General features: G+C 42.7%; 1 protein-coding gene across 6 annotated transcripts; it reads right to left on the bottom strand.

Annotated features, from left to right (window-relative positions):
* Positions 1-2226: 2226 nt before the first annotated feature.
* Positions 2227-13401, bottom strand: gnb1b (guanine nucleotide binding protein (G protein), beta polypeptide 1b). Of its 6 annotated transcripts, none has more exons than XM_037490278.2 (11): positions 13194-13401; positions 8759-8867; positions 8566-8604; positions 8376-8482; positions 8088-8151; positions 7135-7297; positions 6983-7049; positions 6686-6887; positions 6365-6581; positions 6150-6265; positions 2227-3925 (listed from the first exon to the last, which is right to left on the bottom strand). In XM_037490278.2, exons 2-10 carry the CDS (start codon positions 8813-8815, stop codon positions 6159-6161), a joined length of 1023 nt encoding a protein of 340 aa, XP_037346175.2. In that variant the 5' UTR covers positions 8816-8867; positions 13194-13401; the 3' UTR covers positions 2227-3925; positions 6150-6158. The 6 variants fall into 6 exon arrangements, with proteins under 6 accessions (XP_037346175.2, XP_037346178.2, XP_037346174.2 ...); XM_037490281.2 differs by having other exon boundaries at positions 13217-13401; XM_037490277.2 differs by lacking the exon at positions 13194-13401 and adding an exon at positions 12852-13068.
* Positions 13402-15311: the final 1910 nt, after the last annotated feature.

The following is a 15311-nucleotide window of genomic DNA, read 5'->3' as shown; positions in this document are numbered from 1 at the left end:
CTTTGTAATTAATTACATTTTAATTGTATAAATACAATATAAATAATCGCATTTTAATTGCATAAATATTTGACAGTGAGAAGTAATTTTTTTCACATGGATTTTTATTTTTGTTCAACCAATTCCAGCAGACAAGTGTAGAAATAGAATATTTAGAAATATAGTACTTTCAGAAATTCAGGTAGCCAATAGGTAAGTAGACCTTCTGTAAACTATGTTTTTTTAAGTACATTCAGAACATTGGTTATTTTTTCAGACGTGGACTTAGTTACCCTGGTCCTTAAACCAGTCATCTGGTTTAATCGTAATTAACGCGCTAAAGTCCCGGCCCTAATTTTAAATTAAACAAAGAGTGACACTGTGAATCATCGTGAGTTCTGGTGTCTCTAGTGGAATCAAAGCTGACCTTCCTGATCCACATTTGGGATTTGATTCTCTCTCCTCAAGGTGCCGTGTGTCAAACGTGTTTATTTCTTCCGGGATTTATTCTCCACTCAGCTGAGGAGGACCCTCAGACTGGTTTAGCTCCATAGGGGAGTCGGTATGGATCCTCTCAATTCACACGCGGGCATCAGCACACATGTCGAAAAAAGTGAAATAAGGATCACAGCATAAAAGTAGTGAAATCAACTAGGGCTTTATTAGAAATGCCATTATATGACTTTACTTGACCTGCAATTCTATTATAACGGTATGAAACGGTTGTGGATTCCAGCCTGAGAATCTATGATAATTGAGGTTGGATTCAAAAGCATCAACAGGTGTGTGGTGGAACAGTGCAGGGAGATAGCAGGAAGGCTGAAGTGTGGAGGATCCTCAGTTCAAACCTGCTCTCTCAGAAGGAGGGTTTGGTTGCAGTCAGGGCTTCAAACTGTAAACTTTGAAACAGTTTTGAGGTTTAGTAAACAATCCCAAGGTCTAATATGAGAAACGGACACAATGAGGCATGTGCTTGAATAGCACAAGGGAACAACTGAAGGGCTGCAGGCTCCAACCTGGTGTCTGAGGTTGTGGGTTCATGCCCCTTAATGCAGACATCTCTTTTGCTTTGAAAGAGTTTTGAGGTTTGAGTAGCAGTCTCAAGGTTAAATACGAGAAACAAAGAGTTGGTTAGTGTGTGGTGAAGTAGCACAGCGGAAGAGCTGCTGCCACAAGCCTGCACTGCATTTGAAGGTTGTGGGTTCAAGCCCAGTCTTCGGTTTGAGCCTTTGGCTTTACTTCAGGTTTGAGTAGCAATCTAAAGGTTAAATACAACAAACAAAGGGTTGGTTAGTGTGTGGTGAAGTAGCACAGCGGAAGAGCTGCTGCCACAAGCCTGCACTGCATTTGAAGGTTGTGGGTTCAAGCCCAGATGTGGAAATAGCATTTAAAAAGAGTTTTGAGGTTTAACTCACATGCTCAAGGTTAAATAGGAGAATCAAAGTTGCCAAAATGTGACCAGGACTGGTAGTGTAGGGGTGCAAGAAGGAGCCGAAAGCCTCTGTAGGTGCCGCCAATGGGTTCAAATCCTGCTCCTGCCAAGTCTTGAGCGCACTACTGCGGAGGTAGTAGTGGGGGCATTGTCCCGACTGGTTGTTTCAGAGAAGTGTACCCTGGGGGTTATGCAGAAACACAAGGCGTGTTCACTTGGGTTATGATGGCATTGTCAAGAATGATGAAGAATCTTTTGAATTAGTGACAGGGATGTGTAGGTTGCTCCATCTAAGATCATTCCAGTCATGTCCTGGGAAAAAAAATATTGTGAAAAAAGTCAAAATATGTAGGGTCAAAAAATGTCACAGAAATAAATTTTTAAATAATAGGTAAAAAATTATTATAAAAAACTATATGTAAAGGTCAACATATATATAATATAATATATAATATCGACGCTTCCATCCGTGTGATTATTATAAGATTTCCCATTCACGGGGCCACCCGACACGGTCTCGTCAGCTTCTTCGTTCATGTTCACTGTGGTTTGTGTTTGTCTGAAGTCATGAACGCTAGTTGGTGCTCCAGTATAATCGGTCCTCCGAAACTCATCCAGTGAGAAATGTTCCGCGGTGCAAAAAATAAGTGTAAAAATGCGTAAAAAATGTTTAATGTGTTATTTTTTGTGTAATTAAATAATCTGAATTCACATTGTAATTAATCGTAATTAACGCGCTAAAGTCCCGGCCCTAATCTATATACATAAAACAGTCAAAATGTAACGCCATTCAAAGATCCAACTCAACACAGAGATCTCAAACAGCTTTTTATTACATTTTTTCAATCAATAACAGTACAATTTAGTACAGTATCTATCTTGCATCCAGCTCACCGTGTAACACCAACAGACTGAAATGAAATACAAAAAGTGAAAAGGTACATAAGGGTGCAGAGCTCTATAATATTAATGAAAAGAGAAAAGGAAATCCATCTCAGTTGAATCGCATTTTCACTTGTGGCCACACACGAATACATCACATTTATTGTACATCATCGCAGAACAAAGAAAACTGAAAATATGTCACAACTTTAAACAAAAGTGCTTCTGTATACAGTGAAATGTTGTCATTCAGATGCTCTGATTTTCAATTTAAGACCAAGAAAATAAAATGTACAAAAGTCTAAGTATGGACTGTATGCAAGGACGTTTTTGTTCCATTGAGAATGAAGATTTGGTGGAGAGAAAAAGGATTTGTCAAGGATAGAATTCTTACAATGATTGTATTCATTATTACAAAAATTGGCATCAAGAGAACGGGTAAGCATAATTTACACTAAGTATGCAGTCAATATTAAGCCTCTCCATTCTTGCTTACTCTGGTGCATATTGTTACCAGTATTGGTACATTATGAATGCAAAATTTGAGCCAAAAAGAAATTGGCGTCTTTAAGTTCAATCATTACTCTCCTATTCAGAAAAAAAAAGAAAAAAAAAAAAGAAATCTAAGATTTTGCACCACTGAAAGCAAGTCTACAGCATGCACATCTAAATCAACCCATGGCAGACAAAATTAAAATGTCTTAACTTAAAACATCAGACCATTATTTTCAGACATTGATTTGTACATTTCATTCACAGAGTTGCAACTGCAGTCCCAAGCAAAGGAAGTGTCTATTTAGTCAGGTGAGGCGTTTTACTCAAAGAGGATACTAAACACAATCCCCCCCCCCCCTCCCTCCATCCATATATGAAAATCCAGCCATGCCCAAATAATTTCAGCAACTACCTTGCTTTCCCACCCCTTCCCACCCAAAGTCAAAAGGCATGTACAAGAATTAAGGGGGTTAACTGGATAAGTTACTCGTAATAACTCCTTTCTGGAATGAGCATTCATAACTTATAGCATGTGCTTGGTTAGTTAACATAGTATTAGTTCAGAGGCAAAGCTTCTTCATGTGCAAAAGGCTGTGATGAAACAAAAACAGCTAGTATATAAATACATCATGGACATTTTGAAAGCTGCTCGTGTAATATGATCCAAGCCTTTACTTGCTGTCTGTTTTATATGATTGAACTGGATTAGAAAGACAAGCTGTAATTCAAACATATCTAAAACCACTAAAGAAATGTGACAAAAAGAAAGCCATCAAGATTAACAAACCATCAGAATAGAAAAAAAAAAAAAGAAAAGAAAAAAAAAAGTTAAATAATTTGTACAATTACACTCCAACATTTGCTTTCAAGACGCACACATTTGCATGGGATGATAGTGTTGTTTTCTCTTTCAAGGTAACATAAAATGGTCCAAGAAGAAATGCACAAGTTTCTGATTTGATACCACAGGAGATCCTTTAACTAGGTGATAAACATTTGTGCTCTTCTTTGTGTAGGAAAGGCATTGGTTTCCCTTCGGTTATGTGGTGTCCAAGTCAGTTTAAACAGTGTTGAAGATGCTGTGAACATTCTGAAGTTGTAATAGTCTTCCAGTCAACTTTGGAGTTAAAAGAACATCTGGAAAACAAAGACGGAAAAAAAAATGAGAATTTAACTCATCTCATTTGACTTTACAGTTGAACCTTCTGGAAATGTTAAAACCTAATTGGGAACAATCTAAAAACTGAGGTGTCCAAGAACACCGTAAAAATTATTGTGGACAGCACAATCGTGTTATTGTCCACAATTGTCTCACAATAATTCAACTACCTGTTGACAGCCAGTTGGACAGAGTTTGTGCTACGATTACTAGCAGACCTCGGTCCAGCTAGCGACCGACCCCTTGACGTGGACATGTCAAACTTGAGGCCTGCGGGTACAATTATAGCCAACAATAAAAATATAAATAGTCTATTATGGATGGCCCGTCAGTATATAGAATGCACACCACTGGTACCATTTTTTTTTTTTAATCCCGGAATGCACAGCAACAGCTAGCATGCCAAAACTTGCAAGCCCAGATGTTCCTTCCCGTTAAAACTACTGCACTCAGAGGTCAGAGGTCATCTACGCTAGTCACTTGGAATTCATTTAAATAAGCCTCCCGAAAGAAAAGTTGACACGGGAAACGGGGACTTTGAAGACAGTTGGGAGGAAGGGCATCCACTTACTTTATCAGTAAGCCTCTTTTCCTTGTTTGTGGAGGCTTTATGAGACCAAAAAAATAGGACAAGTACAAGCAGGTGGAGAGACAGCCGAAGACAAGAGTTAATTAAGATCCTAGTGTCCCAGAAGACCACGATCAAGTCCACACGGAGACTTTGTAAAGCAGTGCAAGATTTAAGTGGACGAAGAGCATTTTTTTAATTCAAGCGCAAGCAGGAAATACTGCTGCTGATGGCGCCTGGGAGCTCGCCAAGGATTCAGCTGGTGGAGAAGGGAAGAGGCTTTAATGCTCAGTCCTTTGCCGTTGATTGAGGTTCCCGATGATGCGATTGCCGTCGATCCACTTCCGGGGGGAGTGGACCGCAGTTTACAGAGAACCGTCGGGCCATTAAATCAATGCACGGCGCGATTGCAGGAAAAGCTATCGGAGGGGGGGTCTCTAAATCTGTGAATGAAACCACCTTGGGACCGACAACATCTGCAATGTGCAGTGAAAAGATGGGATTAGTGGGGAGGAAGCAGTGAGTATCATGGAAACGCTGTGAGGTGAAGCTTTCAAAAAATGGGACCGGTAATAAAAGACACCGCGGTACCAACCCAGTTAACTTAAAAACCTCCCGTGAGACACCTCAAAGCATCTCACTGCGCTGAAACCCCGGCCTTTAGGGAAGAGAAAGTGTCATCGGAGACACGTATGATGCAGCGAGGGCTTTCCAAGACAAGCTGAGCCGGAGCAGATCAGATGAAGGAAGGTAACTTTGGTTACTTACTGTGTGGCCGAACACAGAACCCCGTTTTCATCCGCGTTCCCCGCCGCGCTCGTTACCGATAAACGCCAGTCAGCCATTTGCACATCGGGCATTTATATTTGTGCTGCTCAACAAGCCATTTGCAGTTGACTAAAGCGCACGTGGACCTCCAAATAGAACTGATAACTGTGTGATGAGACACTTCGGTAAAGTGTCTCTCTGTGGGCACGTTCCACGAGCAGCTTTTCTTTAATGAAGCGGAACTAAAAAACCCGTACAGGTTGTCGTCTTCCTGACAACAGCAATTTACTCAAAAAAAAAAAAAAAAAAAAAAAGGGTTGCAGGAGTAAATGTAACCTGCCTGAAGCATTGGCTGAAATGCAGCCCAGCAGATGCCGCCTGACAATGATTGATAGGAAACAATACAGTTGTAGATCTCCATCTCTGCAGGGAAGAGGAAGTGACGGCCCGGACATCCGTTATCCTTCCAGCCGCTGGCCACAAAGCCAAAGGCTCAATCGTCGTCAGACGGACACCTCATGGGGTCCAAGACTGCGTTTTGACATTTTTGTGAGTGTCTGAAATGTTTACTTAAAAAAGGCACGACTCATTGTAAAAAAAAAAAAGAGATTGCAGGATTCGATCAAGCCAAGGGGCGTCTGTGAAATGCAGCCGAGCAAGAGACTAAGAGATAGAATCATATTTCAGTGAACCCTCTTATGCACATGCGACCAAAGCGCAGCAGCTTGTGCTACAGCCAAGCAAAAGACGAGACAACTCTGCACCGACAGGTTTTGGACTAGTACTTCGCTAAGAGCAGAATTAGGTAAACAAGTCAGAAACATTCATAATAATAATAATAATAACAACAACAATAAAAAAAAAACCTTCAGGCTTCAATTCCAGATCTTCAGAAAACTGTCCCAGGATCCCGTTGCAACGGCCATGCCGTCATCAGTAACTCCCAGGCAGCTAACGCGGTTATCGTGTCCAGCCAACACACCTAGACGAGTACAACAATTGAAACTTAAGTCAACAAGAAAAGAAAGCAATTATTGTAAATTTTTTTGGAACATTTTTAAAAGTTCAATCGATTGCTTACCAGCACGGTCGGCTTTTAGCGTGTCCCACACATTACAGTTGAAGTCGTCGTATCCCGCCAGGAGCAGGCGGCCACTCTTTGAGAATGCAACGGAGGTGATTCCACAGATGATATTGTCATGAGAGTAGATCATTAATTCCTGATCAGCACGCAGATCAAAAAGCCTGCAGGTGGCATCGTCGGAGCCCGTGGCGAAGGCATTGCCGTTGGGGAAGAACTTTGAATGGGAAGAAATTAGGGAAGATCTTTAATGCAACGGAACACAAAACCACACCTAAATAAAACGTGGCACGCAGTACGGATTCTTCTTTCACGGCTTACACAGATGGCGTTGATGTCGGACTCGTGGCCGGTGAACGTCTGTCTGCACATGCCCTCTCGAACGTCCCAGAGTTTCGCCGAGGCATCGCAAGCACCAGAGACGAACAACCGGGTGTCGGGGGCCAGCGACAGGCTCATGACGTCGCCTGTGTGCCCAGCAAACGTGGTGGTCTGCTGGCCGGTCTCAATGTCCCAAAGTGCACTACAAATTAGAACACACAGTCAAGAAAACCCTTTTTTATTTTAGCGTTTGCAACGTGGCATACAGCAAACTCTACATACAATACTTTTACTTACCAAGTGGTATCTCCAGAGCTTGTAACAATCTGGTTGTCATCCACAAAGCGACAACAGGACAGGTATCCTGATATTCAAAGAATCAACAGGGGAGTCAGTCGTATGGAATTACATGTCAGACACCCAATTAGCAGTGAAAGCGGATCTTTTACCTGTGTGTCCAGCGAGCTCGCGGCTCACGCGTACATTTCCCTCGCGGGTTTTCAGGTTGTAAATGGAGCAGATGTTGTCTAGGCCACCACAGGCCACATAGTTTCCTGATGGCGCGTATGCACAGGTCATCACCCAGGAAGATCGAAGTGGGATGGCATGAACCTACAGATGGGACAACACACACACACACACACACTTAATTATGTTTCGTCAGTGTCACTGGAAGAAAAAGAGATGCTTCTAAATACTATAACTCCACACTATTTAAAAAAGTGCCATCTGTGGTTGGGATGACCCAACGGTCCATTAGGTACTGGTCCTATTCACTGCAGACCCACCGGCCCCAGGGCACAGGCCACGAATGCTTCCGTCAGCTGATCACAAACCCCTTTCAAATGTATTCAAAAGGATTTCCGCATGAGCAGAGTTGGTTCAGCTCCTTCTACTAGAACCTCGCGAGCAACCTCATAATAGCTGCATGTTTTCAAGTGTAGTGCAGCAGGAAAATATGGAGAGGTTTACAGGGTACATTTAGTGAAATCTCAGTGTATACATAAAAATGTTTTTAAACCAACAATGAGAATTCTTAAGTGTTTCCCCTACCATTCAATTAAGCCCCAAGAAAGTGTTTCTTTTAAATGTTTAACATTATCCACTAGGGATGGGTATTATTTGTGTTTTTATACCGGTGCTAAAGCGATACTTTTAAAAACATAGCGCTGCCTAAACCAATACAGACGAGGATTCGCGGCATTAAAGAAGTTGGGGTTTTGGGAGGTCTGCTTCGTTTAGCGCTCTCCCATGTGGGAAATATCTCATGTTCTGCCTCCACATTACTCGACTGTGGGCGAGTGGGGATTCCCCAACGTCGGCTTGCTTTCCAATTGCTATTGATGACACTGATTGACGGGAAATAAGTAAACGATTCAAATGCAATCAAACATGACCGTACCTTATTTGTTGTATAGCTGTCCCAAATAATGAGCTTGCCATCTTGGGAGGCGCTGACCAAGAGCCTGCACAAAGCAAAGCAGCAACATTAACACCATCAAAACAGTCCCCACAGAAGAAAAGCAGCAAGTAAAATATGGCCCCCCGAAAAGTTGAAAACAAAGTTAAAAAAAAAAAAAAGAGGAAGAGTTTGACAACTCCTATTCTTAGACATGGTTTAAATTCAGGAAAAGCTTTGTACATCAAAGCGCCAAAAGGTACAAGTCTGACACTCCAGCCAACACTTTACCTGGAATCTGTGCCCCAATGCATGGCATATATTTTGGCCAAATGACCCCGAAGCGTTCGTCTTGTACGCATTTGGATTCGGCCAACGGGTTCGATACTAGCCGCGATCTGCAGGAACAATCATTGCTTGGGTTACGTTGAGACCAAAAGGTTTTTCAACATGTGCCAAGGATCACACAGTGAATGGTTACCTGTGATAGTGTGGCATCTGCACACGCTTTCCTGGCATCCTGATTGAAAGAAAAACTCAAATTCTTAGGGAAGGGTTTCTCACATCAGTTGTGGTTGCATCGGCAGAACTTTAACTCAACTTGTAAATGGGATTTATGACAATAATCAGTGGTATAAAATATAGAAAAGAGGTTTTAAAAACCTGCGACTCACTCGGATTTGATTTTTGAGCTGCTCTGCCTCTTGGCGTAGCTGGTCCAGTTCACTCATTGTCTTCTTCTTTTGTTATTACCTTACTCCAGTTCCCGGGGCACTTGTTGATCTTGAAAAAAAGAAGGAAAAGCACTTTATTATTTTGCCTAAATTCACTACAGTTTTCCCCAAATCTTTGGCAATATGTATTCACTGCTTTCCTGAACAAACAAATCCAACAAAAGAAAGTATTGGTAGAAAATAACTTTCAGTTTCTTAAATTTTAAAACTAAATGAGTACCAGTACATAATATTTGTAACATAAAAAAATTAGTCACAATTCAGAATGCTAGACAAATATTGTTGGGGATTATTTCCCAATCATCTGAATCATTATCCTGTTGACCTCAATCCTGTGGATATGGTTTTAACTAACGGATCAATGAGCCACTCATTAATGATGAGAGCCTTAAGGCAGGCTCAAAGACGACCCAAGCAAGTGACTATTAACCCTCAAGCGATACCTGTGATGTACAAGACTGACTTTATTTACTGTGAGACTGAAGTGAAAACACTGTAAGACAATTCGTACACCAAAAAAAAAAAAAAACTCTCAACTAAATCATTTTTTCAGACAAAAAAATTTGAAAATGATTCCACGTTCCAATATTAATTACTATAATCAAAAGAGCATTGTATGTCAATTTCTATGGAAATATAAAAATTAATTCAAAACAAGCAAGGATGCATATACAATTTTGACAACAATTTTACTGATCAAGTAAGAATACGGTTGTATTCATCTTAGAAGGCAACCGTCTGGAGATTTACACAACAGTTCCGTGAGCACATATTGGCTCGACACTTATAAAAACTAGTGTCTGTGCAAGCTGTTCTCCAAGAGAAACATATTGCCTGGTTGTATCTTGGAAAACAAACAATAAAGCAGATGTTTGCACAGTGCCGGAAGCAGCTCAAAGAGCAATATTACATTGTTTGCAATATATTGTTGTAAACCTGATTAACAAAATTAAAATCAAATTTTATCGCAGCTTGCATGCAGCATTAAGGTGGGCCCACCTTGCCTTTCCAGCTACCTTACCTGATGTACATCAGTCAGTAGGCCCATGTGACTGGACATAGAAGAATAAAGACTCAACATCTTCTCTAAATAGATTCAGTTATACAGATTTGTATGTTGGGTCCAAAATGTATTTGGCCAGGAACACGCAAAGAAAGACAACATCTAAACTATTTTTCAATGTCTATCCAACTCTAAAATAATTATTCCCCTTTTCAAACGCAGTTCTGATCAATGAAATGACAGGCTATTAAGGTACACAGAGATGTTTGTCACTACTGATGGGTGTATCTCTGCAACTGGCTGTTAATACCCTTTATTTCATTTTGGGATACATTCAATTTATAGTTTGTTCTCAAAGAATCTTAAGAAATAAACTTTCATTCTTGAATAAAACAAGTTGTTTATGTTTTACACCCAAGTTGAAAATATTTCACAACTGGAAATATTATTTCCCATTGACCTCTGTGGTCGCTTACTGTGGAGGACTTCCTCTCCCTCATCACTTCTCCTTTCCAAGCGCCTGATCGGGGTCAGCTGACTGCATGATAAACAATGAGCTGAGGCAAACAGCCTGGCGCTGTAGCTAACTAGCTGTTCTCAGGTTCCTCTGGGGAGGGCTGTGCCTGCTCTTTTCAAAAAGGTGCGTCTTATATTTCCACTGAAGAATCAATAAACATATAGATACATACGCATCTATATACCGGCAGTAGTTTACATCTGCTTTTTTAAAAAGGACAGGGCTGCTTAGCTGCACTGTTGAACGATGATAATGTAATGCTTCACAAGTCTAAAGCTGGATCATAAAAAAAAGCCATAACCAGCTAGATCACTGAGCAACTACATAATCCTAAAAGCTAAAAATCCTCCTTAAACGAGTCTTTAATCCTAAGCATGTCCACTCACATGAACAGCCGGCAAAGCCACTGCAGGCATTAGAAATAGGTTTTGACCATTCATAAAAAAGGGCGATATTAATCTTAATTCTTTTAAACATAACATGCTTAAAGCAAGTGCCTGGATTTTAACACCGCCTGGAAAACCACAGACAGAGCCCCCCCCCATCAGTCCATCCCTCTGTGGTCCGGTATGACCAGCCACTGTACAATTAGTACCACCCGAGCTTTACTCAACGCGATGCCCGTGCACAGGTCTACCGGAGAGCGCGCCGAGGGTTGACTCAGTCACCGTGTGCCGTTCTGTGATTTGCCTACAACAGTACGGTAGTTTGCATTGCATTTGAATGGCAGCTGCACGGCCGCTTTTAGCCCGTTTGTTACTCTAATGTCTACACAGGGCGGACGGAGGAGGGAGGAGGGGGGGGGGTGTCGTCGTCGTCGTCTACACGGGTTTCCCGAGAAAAACAGTTGCAATTCACCACCATACGTTCCAACGTTGCAGCACGGAGCGCGTAAATCATTGGTATCTGTTCACTCGCATTTCTACAGTCACTTAAACGCATCGCAACGATAATGTGACCGATGGAAATCACAGACTATGCAGCTAATCGCCATCTTGCAGGCGGCTGCCCGCTAGTTAGCCTGCTAGCTGGCTCGACCGGAGGCCTGCAGGCGGGGAAGAGCCAGCGTTCAGTTCCCATTAAAGAAATGCACGGACTCTTTAATTAGCAAACACTTTTCGCTTGCCATTCAACATCGGGCGTGGGGGGAGGGGTGAACAAGCGAAGTCGATACGACGTTAAGATGAATTCGGTGACTGGTGGAATGATGTGTTGATGGTAAATAGTGCAGAAAAAAAAACACCGCCACTTAAAGGGTAGTAGACTCGGCTGCTCTTCCGCAATTGCGTGGAGTGCTACGTTAGTTAGCTTCTGTTGAGCCGAGGTAGTGTGGTGTGCCAAACCCTGGAAACCCCGGTTGGTTGCTCGGCCTCCAGAAATCCACTTACTTACATACCAGCTAGCTCATTAAAGCCGGCGATGCGCGGTTGATTCGATTACGACGTGTCCGTGTATTTATTTGCTGCTCTAGCTAATCCTTAAGTGGACCTTAGCCTGTAAAAAAAAAAAAAAAAAGAGGAGGAGGAGGAAAAAAAAAAAAGCAAGGTCGGGCGGCGATGGCATGTTTGACTTCAAGTAAGCAACACACGCTGTATCGCAGGCGGGTGATTCATCATAAAGTAGTAAGATAACTATATAATACAACTCACTGCAAGTTAGCTCGGTGACGGTTTTACGAAAATAGCTAAAAAGCGCTTCACCGGCGCGGGCGTTCCGTTGCAGCAGCATGCTAACTCATTACTTAAAAGGTAAAACAAGGGTGTTAACGCGGCCACAGTATCTGGCGTTAATTACGTAACATTACGCGGATTTTAAGGTTTTTTTTTTAAATGATGCTGCTCTGCTTTTGCCGAGAACACACATTTGTTAAATTTGTTTACGGGACGTTTATTGTTCCAGCCCAACCCGATGTGTCATCATCAACTGACAAGCAACATCCTTCTACGTAAACGTTAACTTTCCGCCCGACGTTACACCGCAAACCCACGGACAATCCGCGGGCCTTAACACGTCAACGTTATCGCTTCAGTTGACCTCAAATCCTTTTGGGCAATCACTACATTAAGTTACTTGAAAAGTAACGTATTTTAGGCCGAGAGGCACCTCTGCAGGGCCATAACTGCCCCCCCCACCACCACCCTCCTCGTCGTTAACGTTACTTAAAACGCGTTACTTAACGTTAACCAAACTCAACAGACTGGGTGCAGACGGCAGTTATGTGGAGAGGTTTGATTTGCAGCAATCGGCTTTTCCACCGCGAATAATCCTACCGCTCGCAGACGCCGCTGACGCTTATCGGCGGGTATTTGCCCACCAACAGTGTAGCCGAGCCGCTCGTTAGCTCGCCGCAGCTAACCAAACGGCTAGCGAGCGGGCTACCTTCTCGCTAACGCCACCCCACCCCCGGACGGGTTCTCCGCCGCAAATTCACCAGCGAACAGCGTGAACACTCCGGTCGGTGCAAGAGGTGCGGAAGCAGCGCCGACTTCCTGTCGCATCGCCCCCTTCCTTACCTGGTTCAATTCGCGTTTGGTTCTTTTGCGTTTTGGCATTGACTGGGAAGCGAGACGGTGTGTGCCTCCGATCCACGCATCGACGAACAGCACAACGCTAGCTCACTCACTAGCTAGCCGGCTAGCGTTAGGGTTTTTTTTTTTTTCTTTCCGAGGAGCAGCCCTTCCCGATCGCAGGCTACGGCTAAGGGAAGCTCGAAAACCTCAGTCAACCAACCGGAGAGGGGAAGGGGAGGGGAGGGGAGAGAGAAATCACACCCACTACCCCCTCTAGCGAGGACATCGGCACGGAGAGACAAACAAATACCAACAAACAAAAAAAAATCTTTAAAGTCACTATACCTCATTCAACGAGACCAGCCTACCGTCTCCCCCCTTTTTGCCAAGCCTAACATCTGCCCTTTCCGTAGCAACGCTCTCCTCCGGCCATCGAACGGCGAGATGTGGCGGAGATTGGGCGCGGTAAACCCTGCAGTCGGCGCCGGGAAACCCCACGCTGCAGCGGCGGTGGGTAGAGAACGTTCGACGGGAAGAGAACGTTCGACGGGAGATCAATCCACAGCGGGGACACTCGAGGGTCACAATCAGGGTTCGAAATGACTTAGGACTCTTGGGGGGTCCCCTAAAATGTAACTATAAAAAATACTGAAGACTACCTTTGCTACACGATATTCTAACATGACCGAAAGCCATTAATATGACAATAATCCAATAGTAACCACATTATTCAAAATCAACATGTTAAGTGACCAGGCACATATTTTATTTATTTGTTAACAACTTCATCAGGTTAGTGTTAACTGGGGTTGGAGAGAAGACCTACAGGGCACCCCTGCTTCTTTTTTTTTAGTTAGTAAAAAAAAGAAACGATAGTGAGCTCAACATTAAATGAATTATTAATAATGTAATTACAATAACTTATAACAAAAACGTATTTCACCAGTAAATTACTGTTAAACGACAAAAACAATGGGAAAGGGGTATTTTACAACAACTTCGAATGCAGCACAAGACTGGCGAGGCGAATTTCAAGTGAACGCAACATCTGTTTGTTTTTCAGACAACGGCAGCTACAGACTGTTCAGTGAAACACAGACACACTTTACACCGTTTAGCTGTCAGTATTTTAACCGTGGTTGCTCCATTGACATATTTAAAATATATATATACTTCAGCTGCTAGCTAACGGTAGGCTAACGTTACCTGCTGTCCAGTGTAGTGTTTACTAGCGTCCCGTGCGGCGCTGTTTCACTTCTCTCTAACGTCCGTTTTCGGAGCATCAGGGAGAAGCGGGAGGCATCTAAATAAGGCACCGAAATCAGAGTTACTATTCGGTCGGGTAGATAACGGCCGTTAAGACACCTGTACCGTATTAGCACCGGGTCTCGGACCCCCCCCCCCCCCCCCCAAAAAAAAAAAACCTCTTCGGGTCTACACGATTCACGTGGATGACATTTTCCCATTCAAAACTCACAGACTTGAATTAAGTCCTCGCTATCTTTCGTAATCACTGACTGGACAATTATGTTGGTTTGCTAGCTATGAATAACTAGTCTAGCTAACTGCTAACTGTCTGCTGTTAGCTGGCAGTTTGTTTGGCTTCATTCACATACAGCAAGAAACGTTGACAAACGCACTCTTCTAATCATCTAAGTTAATGCAACTATTGATATAGGAACACCAACTCCCAATATTTTACTATAATAAGCAATTATTATGGAGATATAAACATAATCGAAGCACTTTTCATTAGGGTTCTTTAGGCTTCGTTTTTGCCGCGTTCAATGACCTACGTGTCTGCGTCACAGACTGTACTGTTTACTCCGGAGGACCACGACAACAATCTGTGACGCTATTAGCTGCCTTGATTGCTGCTCAATTGCGCTAGGAAATAAAGTAATTTTTGGTTATAAATATAAAACGTCACTAAAGACCTATAATTACACAATCATTTTTAATGTTAAAAATATTTTTTGGGGACCCCCCAAAATCTAAAAATAAATGCTTATGGGGGGTCCCCAATGGCTTATGGGGGGTCCGGGACCCCCCCAGACCCTCCTCATTTCGAACCCTGGTCACAATGATCATTTGGTGGAGCACTTCGTCAGGAGGAGGAGGAGGAGGCGGGGGGGGGGGGGGGGTCTATGAAAAGGAGAGGATGCGTTTGTTGGTTTTCTCTCTAACTCACTGGCTGGGCCCCAAAACTCCTGACCAAGGAAGTAACGATTCCAATAGCTAAAAATAGCACTGTCAACCACAACAACAACATCAGCATCTGGCCATCGTTCATTAGGAAATAGTATGGTGTCCTGCCGTGGGCCATAAGCTACACATCATATACAGGACTGTCTCAGAAAATTAGAACATTGTGATAAAGTTCTTTATTTTCTGTAATGCAATTAAAAAAACAAAAATGTCATGCATTCTGGAAACACCCTTGCAGGTGTTTCGAGTTAATTA

Source organism: Pungitius pungitius, chromosome 8 (assembly GCF_949316345.1).
Source record: "Pungitius pungitius chromosome 8, fPunPun2.1, whole genome shotgun sequence".
Lineage (NCBI taxonomy): Eukaryota > Metazoa > Chordata > Actinopteri > Perciformes > Gasterosteidae > Pungitius > Pungitius pungitius.
This window is presented reverse-complemented; position numbering and strand designations above follow the sequence as displayed.